This window comes from Lactuca sativa, chromosome 7 (assembly GCF_002870075.4).
Source record: "Lactuca sativa cultivar Salinas chromosome 7, Lsat_Salinas_v11, whole genome shotgun sequence".
NCBI lineage: Eukaryota > Viridiplantae > Streptophyta > Magnoliopsida > Asterales > Asteraceae > Lactuca > Lactuca sativa.
This window is the reverse complement of record NC_056629.2, coordinates 25,503,846-25,528,881: the sequence shown is the minus strand read 5'-3', so window position 1 is coordinate 25,528,881 and position 25,036 is coordinate 25,503,846. Positions and strand designations below refer to the sequence as shown.

Below are 25,036 nucleotides of genomic sequence, written 5' to 3'. Positions count from 1 at the left end.
GAGCATGGTTAGCAAGTATCAGGCGAACCCTGGCAAGGCACACTGGACTGCGGTAAAGAAAATCCTCAAGTACCTACGGAGGACTAAGGACTGGGTTCTTACCCTCGGTGGGAGTGATAACTTGAGAGTTGTAGGGTATAGTGATGCTAGCTTCCAGACTGATAGGGATAATTTCCGCTCTCAGTCGGGCTGGGTCTTTACCCTAAACGGAGGAGCAATTTCTTGGAAGAGTTCCAAGCAAGAGACAGTGGCAGATTCTACTTGTGAATCAGAGTATATTGCAGCTAGCGAAGCAGCAAAGGAAGCGATATGGCTGAAGAACTTCATTGGAGACCTTGGAGTTGTACCAGCTATTAAAGAGCCAATGGAAATTTTCTGTGATAGTGAAAGTGTTGTTGCCTTAGCTAAGGAACCAAAGGATCATGGGAGATCCAGACACATCGACAGAAAAATACCATTTCATCAGACATCGGATCGAAGAAGGACTCCTCGTGGCAAAGAGGGTATCATCGGATGAGAACCCAGCAGATCCCCTCACGAAGGGACTGATTAGGGTTAAGCATCTTCAGCATGCTCGGAGCATAGGGCTGAAGGATGATATAAGTTTTAGTAGTTAGATAACCCAGAAATTTGTAAAGTGTAATTGACATTTGATGATGAATAAAAGGAGTTTTATTTATGAGTAAAGTGTTGCTATCTCTTGTCGATCGTTTACTATATTTCTTTTGCATGTTTTGACTTCCAGAATAATTTTGTTTGGTGTAACATATTCAAACCTCCACAGTCGGTCATATGTCGGAAGTAGGTATGAATCAAGACTGTCATGATTGGTTGTAGAGGTCTAAGGTGTTGGACAAGGCTACAACAATCATGAGTGCTCATAAGTTCTGAGCATTGGACTCAACCCACGCTCACTGGAATCACTTCATGGAATTCTATCTCGAGTGATCGTGAGACGGTAATATCATATAAGTCTTCAAACCTAGAGATATGATTTGTTACTTACGAGTTAGTTATGCATTGACTGTACGAAACCGCATTGGTAACTCGATGTTATAAAACGTACTTTTGTGTGTAATTCAATGAGTGGTAGAACAAACATATGAGTCGAAGTTTATCTGTTCCTTCTTGGATTAGAAGCTGATATCTGGGCCCCTCGATGATTTTGTTTTGACCCATGTACCGGGCCCGGTCAGAACTAAGTTGATGTGTTCAATTAAGTTCTATGTCAAACAAATCGGAAATCGGGAAACAAATGCTGGACAATAAGCAAGACAATGTTCCATGTATTTGTCCGGCTGATATCTAGAACGGAGGATTATATGATCACTTATCTTAAATGGCGTACTATCATCTTCTCAGTTCCGAGAAACCTTGAAAGAGCTACGATTGCCGGTCGGTTCCTAAAGTACTAGAGATATAGTTATTAGACTTATCCAAGTGGGAGACTGTTGGATAAGGTGTCTAAGTCCATAACTATTTCGGGCTTGTACTTGACCCAACCCGGCATGGTCCATTTGGGTTGCATGGCACCATGCAATTAGTTAGACTAAATGAGAGAAATAACACTTGGAGATTATTAATATATTATAAGTTCTAATATATTAATAATATTATTTGATTAGTTTGATCAAGAATTAATTTGGAATTAATTAAGTGATCAAAGGTTAACTAATTAAATATATGGGTTCATCCATATCTTGTATAGTGGGCTAAGAGGCTCCATGGATTATCAAGTTGGGTTCTACCCATAGGATGCTCCATGGATGCTCCATGGGAGTTACAAACCCATGGGTCATGGAAATGAAGAGTCATGACACATTAGGGTTTACATGGTGTAACCCTAGATGTGTCAACACTATATAAGGATCCCATTCTCCACCAAAATCGGCTACACAAGGCACTACTAAGAAACTAGAGGGCTTGGCCGATTTTGAGAAGTGTGTGTTATCTCAAGAGTCTTTCCAAGAGCATTTGGTGTTGTGTGAAGCATTTGAGGCATCACACTTGGGGTGCTAGGCTCACAAGGTTTCAAGGAACACAAGCAACAACAAGGTAAGTTATTCTATCTATGATTCAAGTTAAAATTGTTCCCCATGTATGCTAGATAGGAATATAACCTTGGAATTCAACTTTGCATGATAATTAGACAAACATAGATCCAAGGTTATTAGGGTTGCATGTACACTTAGGAAGTGTTAGAATGCTCAAAACCCATCAGGCTCAAGAGGAGCGGTAGGGTTGAGGCGGTAGGCCAACAAACCCTGAGAATTTCAGCTTGATGGTGGAATTGATTCGATATGTTGGTATTCCAATCAAGGTTATCCCATCCTAGGGATGACTGGATGCGTCGTAGGCATGCCTGGTATCCAGCCCGACGTTGATTGGGCCAGGCATGAGTGTTCATGTTTATTGGTGGGTTGATTACGTATGATATTTTGGGAGCTGAAGGATGCATTATCCTGTCAGCACAAAAAGGGTTCGCTTTAGAAAGAGGGAAGGTTGGGTTTCGATAATTTGGATCATCAGGGTTATTGTCAGATTTGGCAAGGTGACGTATAGGTTAGACCTTCAAAAGAAGCTCAGTCAAATTCGCGACACTTTTCACGTCGGGCATCTGAAAAGGCGCATATTGGATGAGTAGGCGGTTGTATCGCTGGGTGATGTTTAGGTCAGAGAGCACTTGAACTATGTAGGAAGACCAGTGGCAGCATCGGAAAGGATCCGAGTAGGCTTGGGAGCCAGAGTCCAAGATGCGGGAGCATTATCCTGAATTGTTCGCCACAGCAGGCTTCGAGGACGAAGCCTAGTTTAAGTGGGGGAGAGTTGTAACATCCCAAGATGTGTCATTTATAGTCCCTAGGGATGGAAGGGTGAAGCTATGAAAAGCCTAAGGGCTAAGTTGCAATTTTGGGACCAGGAGGAGTACGTTGTGCGTACATAAGGTTACGTTGAGCGTACTAGGCGCGACCTAGTACGCTAGGCGTACACTTGTGTACATTGTGCGTAATCATATCAGAAGGAAACCCTAATATTTAGGGTTTGGGTGCTATATAAACAACCTTATGAGCTCATCACCCTCCCTTACCTCAGCCTCCACTGTTTAGAGCCGTTTTCCCCAAACCCTAATCATTTCCTTGAGTGTGTGAGCTTATAGAGTGTATTTTGAGTAGTTGGAGAGGAAGGTGTGAGCTTATAGAGCTTATAGAGTGTATTTTGAGTAGTTGGAGAGGAAACCCTAATATTTAGGGTTTGGGTGCTATATAAACAACCTTATGAGCTCATCACCCTCCCTTACCTCAGCCTCCACTGTTTAGAGCCGTTTTCCCCAAACCCTAATCATTTCCTTAAGTGTGTGAGCTTATAGAGTGTATTTTGAGTAGTTGGAGAGGAAGGTGTTACATCAAGGAGTTGGAGAAGGAGAACAAGCTTATAGATCTGAAGTTGTTTGGTGCCCTAGAAGCTCCAGAAGGTAAAAAGCTTCAAACTTTATGCTTGTGTGATATAGATCTATCCATTCTAGCTTTATGGAGCTATTCTTGTCCCAAAAGTCCCCAAGTTGGTGCATGTTATGATTTGGACGAAATGAGTTGTCCTTTCAGACTCTAAGAAGGGTCCTAAGTGATAAAAATGATGTCCCAATGGCTGAAGGTGTCCCATGCATGTAGTAAAAGGGTCTTAATGGATTAAGACCATGTATTAAGAACTTTATGGACGTCCAAAGTGATAAAGTTCCAGACTTTATGATTCTAAGGCACATTTGGTCGATGGATCTGAAATTTGGGCTTAAGTGCTTAAACCATTAAGCACTCATTAGAGTTTTAAGAACCGCTCGCATACGCCTCGCGTAAATCCAGTACGCCCAGCATACTGGGTCAACCACCCCGATGGTGGTCAACACAAGGCCGGGTACGCCCAGTATACCAGAGGAGTACGCCCTCTGTTGTGCCTTTAACGAGTTGGGCATCGGGTTTGGGCTGCTTTTGGACTATTTGGACTTGGGCCTTGCTGGGCTTTCTGAATAATGGTGTTTGGGCCAGTTTTGAACTTGGATCTTTGAATGAGGCTCAATTAGGGAGTTGGGCCCAATTTGGAAAATTGGGCCAATAATAGGCCATGTATATGTAGACTTGTGGATCATGGATTTGGTATTGGGCCTTGGTCGGCCCAAATTAGAGGAAAGGCAAAATGGACTATGATTGGTTGAAGGACTCTTGGTCAAACTAGTATCCCTATTTATTGAATTAATATTCATTATTTTGATAGTTCGATATTTTTGTGAGACAACGATTCGGGAGTTTATTCTTCAGTTCAGATCGGCATTGCGAGGTGAGTTATCCTCACGATATCAATAGGGTCTAAGGCACCAAGGCTGACACTTTATCGGATTTGTGTCAGGGTATTTGCATGATATGTTTATTGATCTGCTAGATCTGCATCCTAGTAGTTAGGATGGTATTATGTTTAGTGACCTAGTTTAGGTCGGTATCTTGGTATACGGGATGATGTTATGTTAGTGATCGGTTAGGTTTGTATCATGGTTATAGGATGGTTGTTGTGTTAGTGATCTGTTAGATCGGTATGGTTATCTGTTATATACATGCTAGTGTATGATATTTATGTGTACATGATTGTTTGTTGGTATGGGGGATTGGGTTGAGGCGGGTCTTGCTTCGTGCTGTAGGCCAACATACCTAGGGCAGACCGGATAGACTGCAGACTCGGGAGGGCACAGTCATACTGTAGACTCGGAGAGTGGACCAGGTGGACTGAAGGACCGGTACGGGCGAACCAGTCATGCTGTAGACTCGAGATGCATGTTGTTCTGTGTTTGCTTATATGTTTACAAGATATGGTTATATCGGTATGACGTTGGTATTTTGGGGGTAACTCACCAAGCCTTCGAGCTTACATTTATCGATTATTGTTTCAGGTTCAGCGGATGGCCACGGGAAGGCGAAGGCGTGACCGTACACTTCCTCGATTTATGATTATGATTTCTGGGAAATCTGATATGAAAGTATTTTGAAAACAAATTGTAATAACTTAATGGTTTTGAATGTTTTAAAAAGTTTTAAATTGGCTTGAATTTTATGGATGTTACAATATTTTTTTGTAAATTTACTAATTTTCAAATTACATCACACATTTAATGTCTCATAATATAAAATAAAATTTCATACACAAAAAATAAAATAAATCGCACAAATTATAATGTCATAAAAATAATCATTCAAATGTTAAACAAAACTAATACATTGCTAACATGGGTTATACATTCCTATAAAACTAACAACCCTCGGTAACCTTGATCTAGATCGAGGTCGACTTGGATCGATGACGACGATTGGATTTTAGATACACAACATGATACTGACCTAAGACCTTGTGCAACAAGTGCATCCCATGCCCTATTTTCAGCAACCACCACACATTTTAGTGTCTCAAGGGATAGAATACTTCCTCCTTGCCATCCAATAGCTTTCATAAACAATGGAACCACCTGTAATTTATTAAAAAAAACAAGGTCAAAACTGAAAACTAAGTCCATTAAGCCAAAATGATATCTATTTCCCTTGCTCCTTTTTTCCCCTTAACATAGATAAATAATGATGTCTGTCTAGATAAAGCTTGTTCCTTTTCTAGACTATAAGAGGATTTTGATTGAGTCATTAAGTCCATAAGCCAAAATGAAACAGATACTAGCAATTTTAATGAAGTATATGACCAAAATCAAAATGATCATAAAATATAAATAAATAAATAAGTGAGACCTGAGTTGTCCATTAAGCAAATGCAAATTACCTTTTGTCAGAAAGATGAGCAGTACCGACCCATTGCTCTTCGTAAACAGCCACCCTCATGATTTGAATGTCTGAACCACCATCATTGAATTCTATAGTGTTTACAATCCATAGTCTTTTGTGACACACTTTAACTAAACACTAATTGATGATATAAAATAGTTTTGTTTAAATAAGGGTTTCAAAACATGATGAAACCACGAAAAAAAAAACTTACTTGCTCGAATTTGAAAGCTGGGGATAGGAAGTAATTGGAATCATCAACTTCTCCAACATGTATGTCAACTGGACTCCTTGAATATGAGCCATACTTTCATATAATATTTTTATAACAAATAAATAGAAGCTTTTTTATAACAAATCAATAAAAGACATGATTGTACAGATGTCACTTCTAGCTAGTCTTCAATGGCAGCTCAACTATGTCTTCAACTTCCTTTGACTATTAATCAACCAACCACATCAATCATATATAGATTATTACAATAAAAACAAACAAACAAATTTACACGATATAATGAGTTAAGAATATCAAATCTGCTTACCAGATGTTCTAGAATCCCACATTGAACTGCAAGAAATATGTAAAACAGAATGATGAGGGTGAGATGGGGCAGGATAGTCTTTTTGTCTATTATTATCAAATCTGCTTAGAAATGTGATTCTTTAAAAGTAAAAAGCTGAAACTACCAGACCATAAAATAAATGTACAATTGTTTCAATATATTACTGAAAGGGGCAAAATAGTCTTTTTGTTTGTTATTATCCTTGTCCCAATCCCTAAAATTCATGTAATATATTAACTACTATATATTTTCTAGACCACAATTTATAAAAGTGATGGTGTTTTAGTAAACTAAAAAGTCAATATTTTGATAGAAAAGAAAAAAAACACAAATGGTTATGCTACCACATACCTTTCAACACACACCAACAATCTTTCCCCGGCGGCCAATGGTTTTGTTGTGTTGCCCACGAACTCTCAGAACCTAGTATTGAAGCCAATAGTGATTCCTAAAATGAACAAAACTTGTATCTCAGGATATTAATATATTCTTTTTCTATAACATATATCAAACTAACATTATTATGATTCACTTATGTGGATAAATCATCAAAAAGAAAAAGAAAATGAGAGACCTAGTTAACGTACTACTTCATATGACCAAATATCAAAATCCAAGAATCCAACATAGCACAATTGCAAATGAAGGAAAGTTTGGTGATGAACATGTAATCCTAAAGAAGCAAAGAAAAGCACAAATAGCAACCAAGAATTAACTTTGGGTGTGAAGGGTGGGTGGTTAGTGGTTGTAGATGGGTGTTAGGTGGTGTTGGTGGTGGGCAATGATTGATGGTGCCATGGTGGGTACAGGCGGTGGTGTAAACAAAGTACGCCATTAATGAATTGAATTTGAGGCTTTAATAGTTAAATTACACAAGTAGTGAAGTAGAAAAAACCAAAAACATACGCTAATCAAGTAATGAAGTTGAGTCAATGTAACACAGTAGCAAAGAACAAGGTCCAAAAATCAAAATAATTACTAATACTATCAAAGTCGATGATAATTACACAAGAAGAGAACCAGTAGCACTCACCGGAGGTCAATAACCAGGTCGGAGGTCCGTAGGTCGCTTAATTTGTTGGTGTAAATTTGTCGATGAATAATAGCAAGAACTGGAGGGATGTAGCCTTCAGATTAATGAGAACGTGGCAATAAGAAATGAAGGAAAAGGAGCATACAACACATAGTTGATTAGTGCTCTTCACAGTAGCCTTCAGATTCCCCGAAGTCTCTTGGTGATAGTCGCAGTCTCCTCATGAAAGTAGACACCAGAGGTGTCGCTCTATGTCGGAGAGGAGGGACTCCACTGACTAGGACACTACGTCTCGCCGGAAAGTGTCAGAGAGGAGGGGCTCCTTTGGTTGCGTGTCGCTGGAAAGCGTTGGATGGTGGGGCGGGGCTGGACGGAGGTCAGAGGTGGGAGGCGCCAGAGCCAAAAGAAACGTCAGAGGTGGTAGAACTTGTCGACGTCGAGAACTGAGAAGAAGCGAAAGGGTTTGTCGAAGTGAGAAGGAGAGAGAGGGAAGCTGAAAAGAGAACGTGCAATAGAGGAAGGCGACTGGGGCAAGTTCTTGACAAAAAGTCCGAGCTATTACAAAGAAGGAAACTAAAGTGGAGGAGAAAAAAAAGGAAGGCGGGATTTTTAAGTTTTTGGGATTTCATTTTTCCCGAATGGAATGCGTGTGTTCTATTAAAATTTATCAAATGACAGTCTTAGACGACACATAGTTTATTATAGGTGCCCACCGTGTTTTTTTAGACACTAATTTTAGGGCACGCAAAAATGCGTGTCCTAAATTCTTTAAATTTTGAGAGAGATGACATTATTTTTTTGACATACACATTTGCGTATCATAAATCACTGCATGTCATGGTTCGCGTCTCGTAAAAGACTGTTTTTATAATAGTGAAATAGTGCCTTGCCGTACACGCGTTTTAAGTAAATAAGTCGGCGAGTTTTTCCCAAAAACTCAATGAGTTGGAGCTGAATTTTTGAATCTATATATAGATCGTTTATTCCCGAAACCCTAACGAATGTTGGAGGCTTTGAGAGACTGTTGGAGGCCAGAGAGGTTCTTAGAGGCTTTGGTTTTCGAGAATTCAACCTAGAAGTCAATTTTGAAGAGATCAAAGGCAAACAGACGTTACTTTTATCTTAATCTTTTGTGTAAACCATGTTTGAATAATTAGATTTCGATTTTAGGACGCTATTTGTTGTAGTTATGAGCTAAAAGCTTTATACTTCTGTTTAGACTAAATGATCTTATGAATATGGTTTGATTGAGTGGTTTGGATTGATTTGATTTGATTATTTATCTTGTTAAGCTTGTTAAAAGATCCTTGCATGTTAATGATAATTATTTTCTATTAATAATCAAGTTTATTGAGTTGTACGAATATCTTCTTAATTGCTTGAATTATGTAGTTTTGTGAAAACAAGATTGTATGCCTAGTATTAGTGAACATGAACCTAGGGTTAACTAGAAAATAAGTAAGTTAATGTGTGAAGATGTGTGATGAACAACCACATATGAGTTGATTGAATTGACAAATTTAGTTAACTAATATTACAAGTCTTACTTTATTCGAATTGAACACTAGGAAACTTGTTAGTTTAATCACTTGATCGTTGTTTGATTTAACTTGTTTGCTAAATGATTAGTAATAGTGAACATGAACCTAATCACATTATAAATCGGTAATCATTGATATATTAATCCATTGCACTTGCCACGAAATCAACCATAAGAATAAGTGAATCGAAATCTAAATGGAAGTCTCTTTTATCTTATTGAATCTAGTTGTTTTTTTTCATTCTCCTTTAGTTGTTAATCGTCTTTTGTTTAAGTGTTATTTGATTGTTAAAGTTTCTAGTCTTGCAAAACTAGAGAAAACCCCTTTTTTTATTTAGGTAATACTAGTATTTATTTTAATTGTTACCATTCCTTGTGTTCGATACCCTACTTACCTAAACTAAACTGCTAATCGATAAGTACACTGCCTTTCGTGTGTTTGTCTTTGTGTTTAAGTTAGTAGGATTAAAACTGGTAAATGCCACACATATCAGTCACGAAGTTAGTGGGAGTCTTATTGATCTTGAAAAGTTATAGGAGTCAATCAAGAATAAACTGTTTAGTTATCACTAGCACACAAATTAAGGTTAATAACCTATCATGTTAAAGTTGACACATTCTTGTTTCTGTGCAACTTCCAGTTGGGTTGTCGATGCTTATGAGCTCTATGGTTCTCGTTTGACTGCAAAATGCAGATCACGTTGGTTAGTAATGGCATATTGGTCAATAAGGGTGAGTCACATGACAACACAGAAGCACTGGTCGCCCCGTAAGCTACTAGAAGGAAAGAAATTAAGAACAAGTTCAGTCTATGAAAGCTAAATTTGAATTTGGTTTTTGTCATAAACATTGTATTATGACTAAAGGTTGTATATGATGGGTAATCATGGATAGTAACATGTAAGCCATAAAATCTAGATGGAAAAAGGTTTCACTCTAATTCATGAAAATGATTATGAGGAAATAATTTCGCTAGAAGATTTTAAAGATTGATAAATATCATTTTGGTTAGTGTTTGTGATAATTGCGTTCTCAAATTCGCAATATGGTTACGACATCCCTTTTCATAGTTCGAATTGTGAGAAATGACAAGAAATAGTTTGAACATTCGGGACTTATAGTTATCAGTTCTGAAAGGGATTAAACACACACATATGCTATCAAATGAAAGGTGTGTGAGCTTGAGAAGTCGGAGACTTATTGAAGCATTACGTATCATAAATTTGCACTTTAGTAAGAAAGTCAAAAAGTATTGATTTCTAGAAGTCCAGTTGATTTCTGGGTACATGCCAAAGCTAGTGGGAGCATAATTGTTATGTAGATAAGAGCATAATTGTTATGCTAATGGAAGCATAATTGTTATGCTAAGTGTTTCAAGTTGGCAATATTAATTGTAGGAAACAAAGTTTTCAAAACTTGCAAATTGCAAAGTTTGGGATTTTTTTTTGCTACAGAAAGATTTAGGGGAGAGGGCACTTATACTTTGTTTCAAATCTAAAAGTTTAGATTGAATGGTTTAAAAGAACTTAGTCCTGGACATATATGAATATCGTGTTGAAATGATTCAACATAGGAAATTCGATATATGGAAATATTATAACAAGAGACTGATCAAACGTCAGGTCTCTATGTAACACATTACGTATCGAATACCATATGATTGAGAGGGAAAAGGACAAGAATTGGATGTGAATAAAGTTGTTTAACAATTGTCAAGAACATTCTAAGGTTATACCAAAGGATTGGTTGTTTGTGGACAGTTGGAAATATAGTAGTAGTTGGAAGGACCATAGTGACATGTTTTAGATTAAGATGAATCTTGATCAGAATTGATGGTTATATGGGAATATGGAAAGGTTTCCATAATTGGAGTTGATTATTGAAATCTACATGTAAGTTAGGAAACTTAATGCAAGGAAGGTGTTCAAGAAGTGTATCTTGAATTTGAAGCTTCATTACTTTGGAACTATTTAAATAACAACGTTTCGATGGAACATTCTATAAAATCGTTGGGTAAGTCTTTGTGACAAAAAAGCCTCGACATTACAAAAGATCACTACATTTAAATTTGAACTCTAAAGAATTCTAGTAATGACTAGAATATGGCATTATGAAATGAGCATCATTGGGATAATGTCTATTCGATCTGTTCACAAAGGAAGGACCATAGAGAGACATAGTATTCATGTTTATGACATGGCATGATTGACGTTTAATTCAAGTGTTTAGTTGATTAATTGAAACGTTATACAATGAATAAAGTCTAATTAATACGGTGGTTAAATAATAAGAGTTTTATTTATATTCAATAGTTTTGAGACCATAGTTAATTAGGTTATTATTTTGTTTCACTTTGCATATTTTACTTTCCGAATAATTGGATTATTCAAAACTCCACAGTCACTCATACTTTTGGAAGTAAGTAGCGAGTTAAGACTATTGTGAATTAAATTGTAGATTGTCTAAGGGTTTAGACATAGAAATAATTTTGCTGCAATGCTCATGAGTACTTGAAAATGGCGATTTTAAGCATTGGATAAACCCACACTCAGAGAATTACTTCAGGGATTTTATCACGAGTAATTTTGAGACGATAATATCTTATATTCTTGAAACCGAGATATATGAGTTGTTGTTTACGATTCATTTGTGCATTGATAATACGTAAACGCATCAGTAAATTGATGTTATAAAACGTATTGTTGTATGTGATTTGATGAGTAAATAGTACAAGCATATAAGTCGAAGTTTATATGTTCCTTTTTTCATAACTGGAAAAGTGATATATATGGGCCCCTCGATGATTTGATGATGACATCTAAAGCGCTTGGCCAAGCCTGGATTGAATTGATGTGTTCAATTGGTGGTCTGAATCTGTCGTCATAAATAAGAAATTAGGAAACAAAACTTGGACAATGAGATTGATTATAATCCATGTCTCATGTCCTTATGATATCTTGTAGAACAGAGAAATATTTGATCACTAATCTTAGCACTCATATCTGACTAGTTCAGAGTTCGACAGCGGCTTTGAGAGCTACAATTTGCTAATCAATTTTTGAAGTTATATTGGAAACTATAGTTATTATACTTATCCAAGTGGGAGACTGTTGGATTAGGTGTCTAAGTCCATAACTATAATTGGTATATACTTGAATTAATAATAGCATAGTCCTTTTGGGTTGCCTTCATACTAGCAACTAGACAGGATGACCTATTGAGGAAGAGGAAGAATTTATTATTTGATTGATAAATTGAAATGAATGATTTATTAATGTATTATGGAAATAATATATTAATAATAAATCATATTATTTAATTAATAGTTAATTAGAAATTAATTGGAGTTAATTTTAGAATTACTTGAATTAATTAAAAGTACATTGGGTTGTTTAGCGATTTATTGATAGTTGAGGAAAGAAGCTCTAGAACCCTCCTAAAGAGGTTTGGACGAAATCTTCTAGGAAAGCCATAGAATTTTCATCCAAGGGCTTATGGATGGAAGGTTTAGGGTTTGCTTGGTCCTTAAGCAAAGCAATTAGGGTTTCCTACTTCTAACCCTAACTTTGGCTGTAAGTCACCTCACTATATAAAGACCCATACCCTTTTTAATTTTCGGCCACTTGAAACCCTAGAGAGTAATAGCCGAAAATTAAAGTACCTCCTCCCTCTCATATCTCATCCTCTTCATAAGTGTGTTTGTGATTCATTAGAAGTATTACACTTGTGATACTTGCTCTTAAGCTTCAAGATCTTCAAGGTTTTGGATTGTCATTACTACATAACAATCAAAGGTATGTATTTTAGTCCTTATCATTTGATATTCGATTATTATCCATAGATCTAGGGTTTGCATGATGTTGTTCATATTGTATGTTCAATTATAGAAAACGTAGATCTCAATTAGGGTTGCATGCACACATAAGATTGTTTGTAATGCTCAAAACCTATCAGTTATTCCCTTGAAGATGGAAGTTCCAAAGGAGAATAAGAACATGATGTCATCAGAGTTGCATAAAAGTTGCATCTTAGACGAAAAGTGGAACATGTGATGGAGAAACTGGATAAGGTAAATAAGAAGAAAAACACACTGATTCGTAAGAGCGTAGAATCTCTCAACCGAGTAACATCTAAAAGAGATGATCAGATCAATAAGGGATCACGTCATAACATGTTAATATTTCAAGAATTTTCTTAGGCTTGTAAAAGGGACAACCCACATGCATACAAGTTTTCCAAGTGGAGGCATAAGAAACTATACAAGAGAGTTCAACGGGGTTAGGAACAATATTATGGTGAAACAAAAGGCAACCACGATTGTCGTTGTTGTAGTGACAAAGAACATGGTTTGGCATGCGGAATTTAAGTTTGCACAATTGAACATGATGATTTGTGTGCTAAAAGATATATTCGGTCATAGTAAATGAGTACAAAAATGGATCTAGTCTAGAGCTTCATAAATATATCACTCACTAATCACTATGAACTACATCTCTCAAGCACACCTCTACAAGTGGACAAACCCACCTTATATAGAGGTGTTTACATGTCTCTCTCTCACTCTAACAAACAAATGGGTCTAAAGGCTAAAGCACCACATATAAGTGGGTTTTACAAAAGTCAAACATTTACAAAGTCAATCATGAATAACTTTGCACCCTAACATTCTCCCCCTCAAAGTTAGGAATGAATGAACCACTTCAAATCTTCCAAAATCAAGCACTACGCGGTTTGAGCCTCAAAGGTGACACATGTCAAAACAAACTTCAATCTTCAATTCTTCCATGACTCTTCAATTTGGGCTCTAGGATGTGAGACCATACAAACCGAGCATCAACGAATGATCAAGAGTATTCCAAACTCCAAATAATCACCCAAAGTTGCGCATAAAATCACACCCCAAAAATCTTCAATAAATCCAAACCCATTTCGAATATATCACTTCCGAGCATCCAATTGCATCATCTCGTAGACTTCAAAACTTTAAGATCACTTCGGTCTTCAAATCCGCGTAATATGAAAAATTCAAGTTCGAATTTCCATATAAAACTTCTCCCCCTTTTTATAATCGAAATTTGATTATAAAACTCAAAAGGAAAAAGAACGTGCTCTATTTGAAATTTTTCATGTCAAAACTCCCCCTTAACATGTGGCATAAACTTTGTGCTTCAATCCGGAAAACCCAAAAAATAATCAATTTTTATTGTCGTTCACGGATTGCCTTTGACAAAATATCTCAAAAATGGGTAGAAATTGTTAATTTCAAAATTCTGCAGTGACCCGTTGCGCCCAAAACAGCCAAATATGCAAAACTCTCCCCCTTTTCCAAAGCTGGGTAGAAAGCGTCAATTTGCACAAACTGCAGGGGCTTAAAATTCATTTTCTTCAATTTTCAGCAAAAACAGTCCTTTTTCGAATTTGGGTATGAACCGCCAAACATTCGAAGCCTCGGGGACTATTTTCGAAAATTATGCCATTTTACACCAAACATGCGAAGAATCCCCAAAATATTCGAAGCTCCAAAAAAATTTTGAATTTGGGTGAAAAGTGTCAAACATGCGAAACTTCAAAATTTTCGAATTTGGGTGAAAAGTGTCTAACATTCGAAATTTCAGGGGCTAAATTCAAAAATTATGCTTTTTGATCAAAATGTTCGAAGCTTTTGTCAATCATTCGAAGCATTGCCCCAACATTCAAAGCCTTGCCCCAACATTCGAAGTTAGACCATTTGTGTCACTTTGTTAAAAGATCAGGGACCCAATTCGAAAATCTTTGTTTTCTTCTTCAATGGAACGCTTCATACGAAAGCTCAGGCACCAAACACACGAATATTTTTCACCTACCCAAACACACGAATGCAAATCGTACGAAGAGTTGACTATGAACAGTAATGAACAGTAATACCCTTTGTATGTTCCCAGTTATTTGATTCCAAAAATTCTTCGTTTCTTATTGTAGTGACAAAGAACATGGTTTTGCATGCGGAATTATAGTTTGCACAATTGAACATGGTGATTTGGGTGCTAAAAGATATATTCGATCATAGTAAATGAGTACAAAAATGGATCTAGTCTAGAGCTTCATAAATATCTCACTCACTAATCACTATGAACTACATCTCTCAAGCACACCTCTACAAGTGGACAAACCCACCTTATATAGAGGTGTTTACATGTCTCTCTCTCACTCTAACAAACAAATGGGTCTAAAGGCTAAAGCACCACATGTAAGTGGGTTTTACAAAATTCAATCATGAATAATTTTGCACCCTAACAGTTGTCAACCACATAAACAATATACGAAGCAACGAATGCAACAACTGAGGAAAAACAAAGAATGTGGAAGAGAAAAAGTTAACAAGGAAGAAGTCAATATGAGACATATCAAGAATAATTATCAAGTAGCAGATGGAGTTCACTATGGGTTGAGTGTTGAGAAATATGAGGGGTTTAATTGTCAGCTCAACATAGTACGAAAAATAGGGGCTAGTGTTGAGGGGGGTGTTGAAGGTCATCACTAGCCCAATGGAGCTTAGTCTAATAGAGTTTAGCCCTTTATCAAAAAGATGTTATAATGTTCTAGAATGATCTAGAAGAATCTAGAACATCATGTAAGCCTATGGAATATTCTAGAACATACAAGAAGACTCAAGAATATTAAAGAATGAGACGGAAGACACTAGAATGCTATGGAACATTCTAGAAACATATATATATATATATATATATATATATATATATATATAAGCATGTAATAAATATAGATTATGGTAGAAGATTAAAGAATAGTCATGAATGTATGTAATTTGTAGGAATGTGTAGAAACTTCCTATAGGGAGGTGGAAACACCTATAAATAGGTGTGGAGCTCATTTGCTCCAAACCATCCCGACATACAAGTATCCAAGAAAACCCTCAAAGAAAGCTAAGTGTAGGATCTTTGCAATTGTAATTTCTTCTTAAGTGTCTTAATAAAAGTATTGTTGTTTCCCATATAAAGAGTCGTGTTCAACAAATGTTATAGAAACTATAAGTTACAAGAAGGTGTGAGGATAAAACTTACCTAATTCTTCCTTGAGATACTACTTATGGAAAGCATCCAAGAAGAAGCTCTCATCAAGAATCGGATGAACAACCTATATGGAAGATAAATTTTATGAGTGCAAATCTGTAAAAAGTTATGACTTGATGGGAAAACTGAAAAGTCACTTTTATGTAAGTTTCTCTATTAAGTCATTTTTTATGCATTAAGTCAAAATGTAGCAAAGAAAAAGAATACCTTTTTGGGTGATCAAGAGGATGTGTTAAGCTCTTTGGAATACTTTCTAAGAAACTCAACAAGCTTAGAAACATCTTGTCTATGAAAAACATCCCATTGGTCCCCACGACTGTCAACAATTTCCTCTTTGTTACCCCTTGGACTTCCAAACTCTTCTTCGAACATATCTTCATCATCCGAATCACCAATTCTTGAATCATCAGATAACACACACGGGTCAACTGGACCAACATTAGATATTTAAGTGAGTTCTTCATTTGTGTTGTCCTTCATCTCTGATTGTTGAGTTACTTCATTACTAACTGCTGATTTTGCCACATGGTTCATCAACTTTGTTCTTGGTTTTATTCTTCTTTGGAGTCTCATTATGATCTTGTGAATACTTGTCCAACAAGACCTTTACTTTATTGAGCTTTTTCTCGAATATTGGAAGCTCCATAGCATTCACAAGAATATTAACCTAAACAAAAAAATCATTATTTATTATACTACCCAAAAAGATGGGATTGTGACTGATGTCAATGGGACAAAAGTTACAATTCTTTATCCCACCTAAAAAGATAATAAGACAAATGTTAATTTTTTGTCCCACCCAAAAAGGTGGGACCCAAATGGGAAAAAAGTTCCAATTTTTGTCTCGCCCCAAAAATGTAATTGTTCTTTTTCCACTCAAAAAGGTAAAATGGGACAACTACTTATGTCAATGGGACAAAAAAATCCAACTTGTTGTCCACCCAAAAGTGTTGGACAAAAACAAAGCCGAATTTCTTGTCCCATGCAAAAGGTTGAACAATGAATCACTCTCTATCTCTCATCTATGTAAAAGACTAAAATGCCCTTATAATCCTCATAAAAAAATAACCCATCCCCTTCCCCATGTAACAAACACAACACAACCTTTGATACATACCATATCATATGCATGATAACACAACTTTGTTAAAAAAAATCACCCCCTCCCCCCCATAACATCTTCGGGTCTACCATATGAAATATAAACAAACAGACCCAAATCCGTCTTTTGACTTTCTAGTGGCATATTTGCTTCCAAATTTAGTACCCCTGAAACTGGATTAATATACTCCTGAAGAGGCAAAGCATGCATTATAGAAGCAAAATGACTAGGGAAATGTTCTTGAAAGAATCCTGAAGATAACCAAACTTTAAATTTTAACTTCTCATGCCCACACATTCGCATGTGTTTTCCCACCCATTAAAATATGCTGCCTACCGAGTTCCACCTCACACCAATCTGGACAAATTTCAACTTCGATTCTTTTGCATTTCGTGATTTTGCACTTCTTTCAAGATACATACAAAACATAACAACCGAATCCCAATTCAACTCCAAAACATTCTTGATGACATCTTTAACAATAATCGATTGACCTTTGACCCAATGTTTAGTGAAATGCTCAAGATTTTTGTCCTCCAAATATTGATCTTGAGTGATCGAGAAATACAAACACTTGTGTAACGTCCCGAAAATCATGACATAATTTTTTTTCTTAGATTAATAAATCGTTAGTACGGATTATTTCCATAAAACCAAGGTAACCAATATTTAGCAAAACATCATCAAATCCGAGTAATTCACAAAATGCGGAAACATGTGGTGTGTGCTCTGCAATCATCCCGAGCTCTCCCATTTGAAAACTGGAGTACCTAAAACGTAAACTAAAAACTGCAAGCACAAAGCTTAGTGAGTTCCCCAAAATACCATACAACATACAACCACAGATTATCATGCAACATACATATAGTTTCCATGGGCTCCCCCCATGGTCTTTATCTGGAATGCCATGGGCTCCCCCCATGGTCTTTACCTGGAATGCCATGGGCTCCCCCATGATTTAATATCTAAGTCTCACATGCTACCCCCCCGGGTCTTCCATGCAAGTACCTTAGAGACAAAATCCCTGGTTGTGGCCGATAGATCCCCGAACTATCAAAGTCAAAACAACACCCAATCAACAATTGGGTTCCAATCCATAACCATAAATCCTTTATTAGGGTAAATGACCAATTAACCCCTCACCTACTTTTGGACCAAGACTAAGGCCCGAACCTAATAGTCCACAAGACCCAAATACCAAAAACTACCCATGGCCCAATTTTCCAAATTAGGCCCAAATCAATAGTGGGCCTCCACAAATAGATATCAACCTAAAACCTGATGTCCCAATAGGGCCCAAAACAACAAAGCCCAAAAGATGGCCCAAACCGAAGCCCAAAAACCGAAATCCCACTCTGTTGAGTAAGTGAGGCGTACTCGGCTTGTACGCTAAGCGTACTGGCATAAGAGCTTGTACGTTGTGCGTACTCCTCCTGTTTGACTAACTCTCAATTCTAGCTCTTAATCCATTAAGCCAAGACGTCCAAAACCTCAAAATAGCTAAATATAAGTGACTTGATCCATAAAGTCAAATGCTTTAAGCCGTTGCATGTCTTAATGAAGCCCAAACACCAAAGATAAATTCCAAATGTCAAAATCACTCCAAAATGTCTTAAAAACCTCTTAATACCTTAAGACCTTAGTCCAAACTTCCTGATCTGATTCAAAGGGACTTCTTAAGTTATAAAGTTCTTGACTTTATGACTTAGCATGACTTAATGGGACCCAAATCAAAACCCTAAGTCCCAAGCTTCACCAAAAGGCTACCAAATCATGCATGGAAAGTTTATACTAATCAATATCCAAACTTTATGACTCCATAACCCTAACAAAGGCCAAATATGAAGCTCCAAGGTTCTGGAGTAACTTCTACTCACAAGAACCACCACAAAGGGACCAAAATCATAACAAAGTGTCGCCTAGCTAGATCTACAAGAAAGAGTTGTCAAGTTTGAGACCAAGGTTGTAGAACTCGTTACTCGGTACCTGTTCGGCCGACTATCGAGTAGCAAGTACTAGGGAGTACTCGGGGAGTACTCGGATTTGGAAATTTGTGTAGAAATATTTTTAGGGAAATTATATATGTCAAAATCATAAGATAAAATCATAAGTTGATTGAAATATATAACAAAATTGGATACATGTGAATACACAAAAAATGAAAAACACATAATGGTCTCACTTCGTGAATAATTACTGAAAATTTAAGATATGTATGTAGTAATAATCACATGTGTGTGTGTTAAATAATAAATCATTAAGTATATTATACATATTAATCACCGAGTTGACCGAATTTCACAACACTACTCAGTTCGTAAAGAGCCGATCGAGGAGTACTCGAGATTATGTAACTCGCCTCGGCAAGGGGGGGGGGAGTAGCGAGTACTCGGAGGAGTAACCGGCCAACTCGGCGAGTTTTATAACACTGGTTGAGACTTTATACCTCCAGAAGTTAGATCTAGGTGCACAAATCTTGGATCCAAAAGCTCCAAGTCAAGCAATGACTCTTCAATAAGTTCCTTCTTCCTCCTCAAGCACCAAAACACACATAAATCACTTTAAAGCTCTAAAATCACTCAAATGGGGGCTAAGGATCGATTTCTAGGGTTTAGAGGGATATGGGTTGAAGATATTAGGGTTAGGTTATGAGATAAGGAGCTTAAATAGGGTCCAAGACCCTAAAATAGGCTTTGGGCCTGATTGGAGTACGCCCAACGTACATATGGTACGGCCAACGTACCCCGAAGAGCACCTGCGACCATCCTGGTCTGTACGGCCAGCGCACACCAAGGTACACCCCGCATAACTCTCTTCACTAGTACGCCCCGCGTACCCTTTGTGTACACCCCACATACCCGGCTAAACCTTAAAACCACCAAACTTCCGAAGGCCATAACTTCTTCATTATAAGCCCATTTCTGACGATCCTTATATCCACGGAAAGGTAATAAACCCTACACTTCTATCAAGTCATACCATCCTTAAGACCTTCTGAACAAAAATCCAATTTCCATAAAAGCCCGAAGTGACACTTTACCGAAATACTCCTAGGCTCCAAAACACTAACCGAACACCCGGATCACTTCAAATACATCCCTCGCACCCAAATGGACCTAGATCTCACCTTTTAAAAGACACTAATCCTTATAATGACCGATCTTCGGGCGTTAGCCTCGATTAGGAATCGATTCGAAACAGGGTGTTACAACTTATTTTCAATCAAGATTTCACCCTTTTCCCCGTTTTTGTCATGTTCATAACATAGTGCTCAACTTGAAGTATCAAGATTGAAACTTTTTGTGAAATTTGAGTTGGCAGCTATTTCTTTTGCAAATGCTTCATGATCTTTAGTCCAATTGAACGGGTGATGAGAGAATAAAGTGTGTTAAGCTCTTTAGTCCATTGCATCGTCTTTCCACAGAAAAAACTTACATTTTTTACCCTTTAGCTGATTGATTAAAAGGGAAGATGACAATCATTGTTACGATTAAGGAAAATGTGTACATTTCCAACTCAAGATACCAAATAGGGTGTAATTAAACAGAATGAATACTCACCAAGGAGTTTTTAGAGTTTCAAAACCTTCGAGTTACGTTATCGCTAGTCCAGGCAATCCTTTCGATGCTTATTCCAACTTTACAGTCACAAGGTGGACATGCTTCATCATCGCAATGGATTCCGACACGTAGGAGGTTGATTGATCGACCGGAGGAGGCAGACATAGCTCTGGTTATATCGATTGAGTAGAGGGTATCGGGGTGACCTAATTTGGGGTAAAAATGTATCCTTTATGGTTTTAATGAGGTTCCATTTAAAGAAAGTTTCCACCGTATTCAATGACATTGTCAAATTATAGTCCACAAAAGCTAAAACATGTCAACAGAGAACAGTGACCCGTAAACCGGATACATTTTATCATAATCCTTAAATTAGTTGTTATTTACTATTGTTAAAGACCAACTGAACAAAAAAAAGTAAAAATAAATAAATAAATATTAGTGATTAAATATGCTAATTAGTCAAACCGGCGCTAAAACTCGTGTTTTATAACTTGGATTCATGTGTCCCATATCAAAATTAATTTGACATTTTGATCTATTTCTAATCCCTGATATTGGGAATATGTTTTACATGTACAAAAATATCTTATTGCCAAAGGCAAGGGTTTCCTCGCGTATCAAAAAACATTTAGATCCCAAGTCAAAATCAGCCTTGAATCCCTCATTGTTGTAATCAAGTGGAGCTTGACGATGATGCAGAACGAAGATTGAAATTAAATTTGCGTTCAGATGATCAACTGGAGTCGAATTTACGGCAGTATTTATAGAAAATATCAACGAGAGCCGTAACAAAAACCACTCCATTCTCGCTATGTCAAGGTTCTTTTATTTTTATTTTGTATTCAAATTACTTATTCCCTGCATCCATTTCATTAGGGTTATGTATTATTGAAGAGATTGCTGTTGAAATCTCGAGTCATGAAACATTTAGGGTTTAGCTCCGACATTAAGAACATAAACGTTCTTGTGATGACATTTGTAACTATGGCAACATCGTTGTGACTATATTTTGCTTGGCTATTAAGCTAGGGTTTCACTTTATTCCTTTTTGTTATGTAGACTTCAGTTCATGTTCTTGTAAAAATTTTGCACCGAGGTATTCTTAGCTAGAATTTGCAATACCATCATCGTGTTCTGAGAACAACTTATAAGGTTCTTGAACATGCATCCCTAAAATGATTAATACCACTTCATTAATCACAATCAAATAATAATTTCATTAAATGTAAAATCATCTACGTTTCCTTAGCCATAAACAGCTGATTATACAGTTATCTACCTACATGCTCTATTCTTTTAGGGTTAAACACAAGAAATAACAACTTACATTCATTTATATGTTTATATCATCCTACTTTCACTTCTATATTTGAGTAAACTGTTCAAACTACAATACTATAATCATCTGAAACTGACTTCCTTATTTCAACACAGGTTCTTGGGGTTCAGAAACATTAAAAGAATTGTGCAATCAATTCGAACAAACAACTCAAGAATCCAATCAAAAGATGGGAACCACAAATCAGTCGATAAAAACGCTCTATTTTCCTCACAACCCGCTTTCCCTTTTAAACAACGTACCTTCTTTTCCCGAAATACCCCTGCTTCATTTCACAATGAGAAACCACTTTCTCCCATACTCAAAATCTCCCGAGCATTTACTTTATCACTAACCCACTCTTATATAGTCATTCCCGGTATAATACTATACAAAAACACAACATTAGCAAAAACCAGAACAAATCTTAAATCTTTTCAACCAAGAAACAACACTCTTTACATAGAAGATGGACACGCCCTTTTAGTTTCATCAATTTTATCACTTTTTGAATGCTTCATATTACTAATTCGTGCATTATATTTAGCAATTTTATTCTCCCCCAGCATAACCACAGCTCCATTCGCTGAATATTTCGGTGATTCCTCAAGAAAAAAATGGCTAAAACTCGTTCGTAGGACATTAGAAATCGCGGGTCCCGCTTTTATCAAATGGGGCCAATGGGCTGCAACAAGGCCCGATCTTTTTCCTAGAGACATATGCACAGAACTTTCAAAACTTCACACAAAAGCCCCTGAACATTCCTATGCATACACTAAAAAGACAATTGAAAAAGCTTTCGGGCGTAAAATTCACGAGATTTTTGACGATTTTGAAAAGGTTCCGGTAGCTTCTGGAAGCATTGCTCAAATTCATCGGGCGAAATTAAAATTAAAATCACATGGTAAAAAAACGGTGAAGGCGTTAGTGGTGGCTGTAAAAGTTAGGCATCCGGGGGTGGGTGAATCTATTAGAAGAGATTTTGAGATAATTAATGTTGTTGCAAAAATTTCTGGGTTTTTGCCGACTTTGAAATGGTTAAGGTTAGATGAAAGTGTGCAACAGTTTGCTGTTTTTATGATGTCACAAGTGGATCTTGCACGTGAAGCTGCTCATTTGAGTCGATTTATTTACAATTTTAGAAGATTGAAAGATGTTTCGTTTCCAAAGCCTGTTTATCCACTTGTACATCCTGCTGTTTTGGTTGAAACTTTTGAACAAGGTGAAAGTGTCGCGTTTTATGTTGATGAGCTTCAAGGACACGAGAGACTTAAAAGTTCTCTTGCTCATATTGGGACCCATGCACTTCTCAAAATGCTTCTGGTAAGCAAGGGTATATTAGTAATTTTACACGGACCTTTGATAATCAATTTTGTTTGTAGTTTTACGATTGTGGTGGTATTTTTCAGGTGGATAATTTCATACATGCGGACATGCATCCTGGGAATATTCTAGTACGAAACAAATCATCGAGGAAAGGGATATTTAAATCGAAGCCACATGTTGTGTTTCTTGATGTTGGAATGACTGCGGAACTTTCCGGAAGCGATAGAGTGAATTTGTTGGAGTTTTTTAAAGCGGTTGCAAGGCGAGATGGTGACACTGCAGCAAAAAGCATGTTGAGGTTATCAAAGCAGCAGAATTGCCCTAATCCACAAGCATTTATAAAGGTAATATATATAATTTTAATTTTTAATTTTTTTTAAAGTATAAATTGTGTAATATAAAGAAATGATTATAGGAAGTCAAAGAGTCGTTTGACTTTTGGGGTACTGAAGAAGGCGACATTGTACACCCCGCTGATTGCATGCATCAATTGTTGGAGAAAGTAAGACGTCATCGAGTCAATGTTGATGGAAATGTATGCACTGTGATGGTTACAACTTTGGTTCTTGAGGTATGTTTATTACGAAATTACCCTTTTGTTACGTGAATAGACATGAATACCCTTGTTTCTTTTTTTTTTTTTTTTTTTTTTTGTGATTGTAGGGTTGGCAAAGGAAGCTGGATCCGGATTATGATGTTATGCATACGCTACAAACATTGTTGCTAAAAGAAGATTGGGCAAAGTCACTAACCTACACGATAGAAGGATTAATGGCCCCATAAACTTGATTTAAAGAAAAAGTTTTGGAAACATAAAGTGTTCATAGTTGTTCAAACAATATCTTGATTGGTTTAATATTTTTTCCAATTGTTGAACTTTTGTAGATGAACTTTTGAGTTTATGAACTTTTGTAGATGAATTTTTGAGTTTATGAAAGCAAAATACTAGCATTGATTTTTTTTAGTTATAAATAAAGATTGTTTCATAGAACAGAAACACAAACACAAACACATTGAATGGAACTGAAAGATAAAAATTATCATTGAGAAGCATACAAATGTACAAAATTATGTCACATCTAAAGTGTTGAATCAGAACTCTAGAGTAACAATGGAGGGGACAAAAATGGCGTCCATGGTGAAGGTGTTGGGATGGGTTGGGTTATTAAGCCTACGTCTTCTTTGGTTGTGATCAAAGTGACATGTTATCTCCAATAGTAAATTATGTTATATCAATATTGGGATTAATAATGGGATTAACAGGAAAAAAATTGAATATAAAATTACTATAATTGGGTGGATTCTCTTTTTTAAATTTGAATGTTTGTAATACCTTTTGGCTATTCTTTTTGCTATTTTTAGCTTCATTTCCAGACCACCATCTTCAACTTCATCCTGATTCAGAATCCATGGTCACTTGTGTTTGTACAGAGAGTCATTATACAAGAGAGTTTTTACTTAAACGAAAGATGAGTGTTAGAAAACTTATAACGGTTGTGTCATAGAAGTTTGGTCTTCATGTAAGTGTTGGTCAATGCAAGAGAGCTAAGAAATATGCACTCCAACTAATAGATGGTATCCTAGATGAACATTATGCAAAGTTGTGGTCATATGCAGAAGAGATTAGGAGATCAAATCCAGGTAGCAATGTGAAGCTTGATGTAAATCATATGCCATATGGGAAGATTTACTTTAGTAAGTTCTATGTTTGTTT

The 25,036-nt window shown here is 36.6% G+C and overlaps 2 protein-coding genes and 1 pseudogene across 2 annotated transcripts in view; 1 reads left to right on the top strand and 2 right to left on the bottom strand.

Annotated features, from left to right (window-relative positions):
- Positions 1–17,712, bottom strand: part of LOC111907348 (lysine-specific demethylase JMJ28-like) — a 69,073-nt pseudogene extending 51,361 nt beyond the window's left edge.
- Positions 1–25,036, bottom strand: part of LOC111906844 (lysine-specific demethylase JMJ28) — a 91,169-nt gene that overhangs the window by 51,385 nt on the left and 14,748 nt on the right. The gene's annotated exons all lie outside the window — the stretch shown is intronic.
- On the top strand, positions 21,212–24,298 carry LOC111906875 (uncharacterized). The gene is made up of 5 exons (XM_023902656.3): positions 21,212–21,497; positions 22,113–23,319; positions 23,406–23,666; positions 23,738–23,893; positions 23,986–24,298. The coding sequence occupies exons 1-5, from the start codon at positions 21,490–21,492 to the stop codon at positions 24,103–24,105; spliced, it is 1,752 nt and encodes a 583-aa protein (XP_023758424.1). The 5' UTR covers positions 21,212–21,489; the 3' UTR covers positions 24,106–24,298.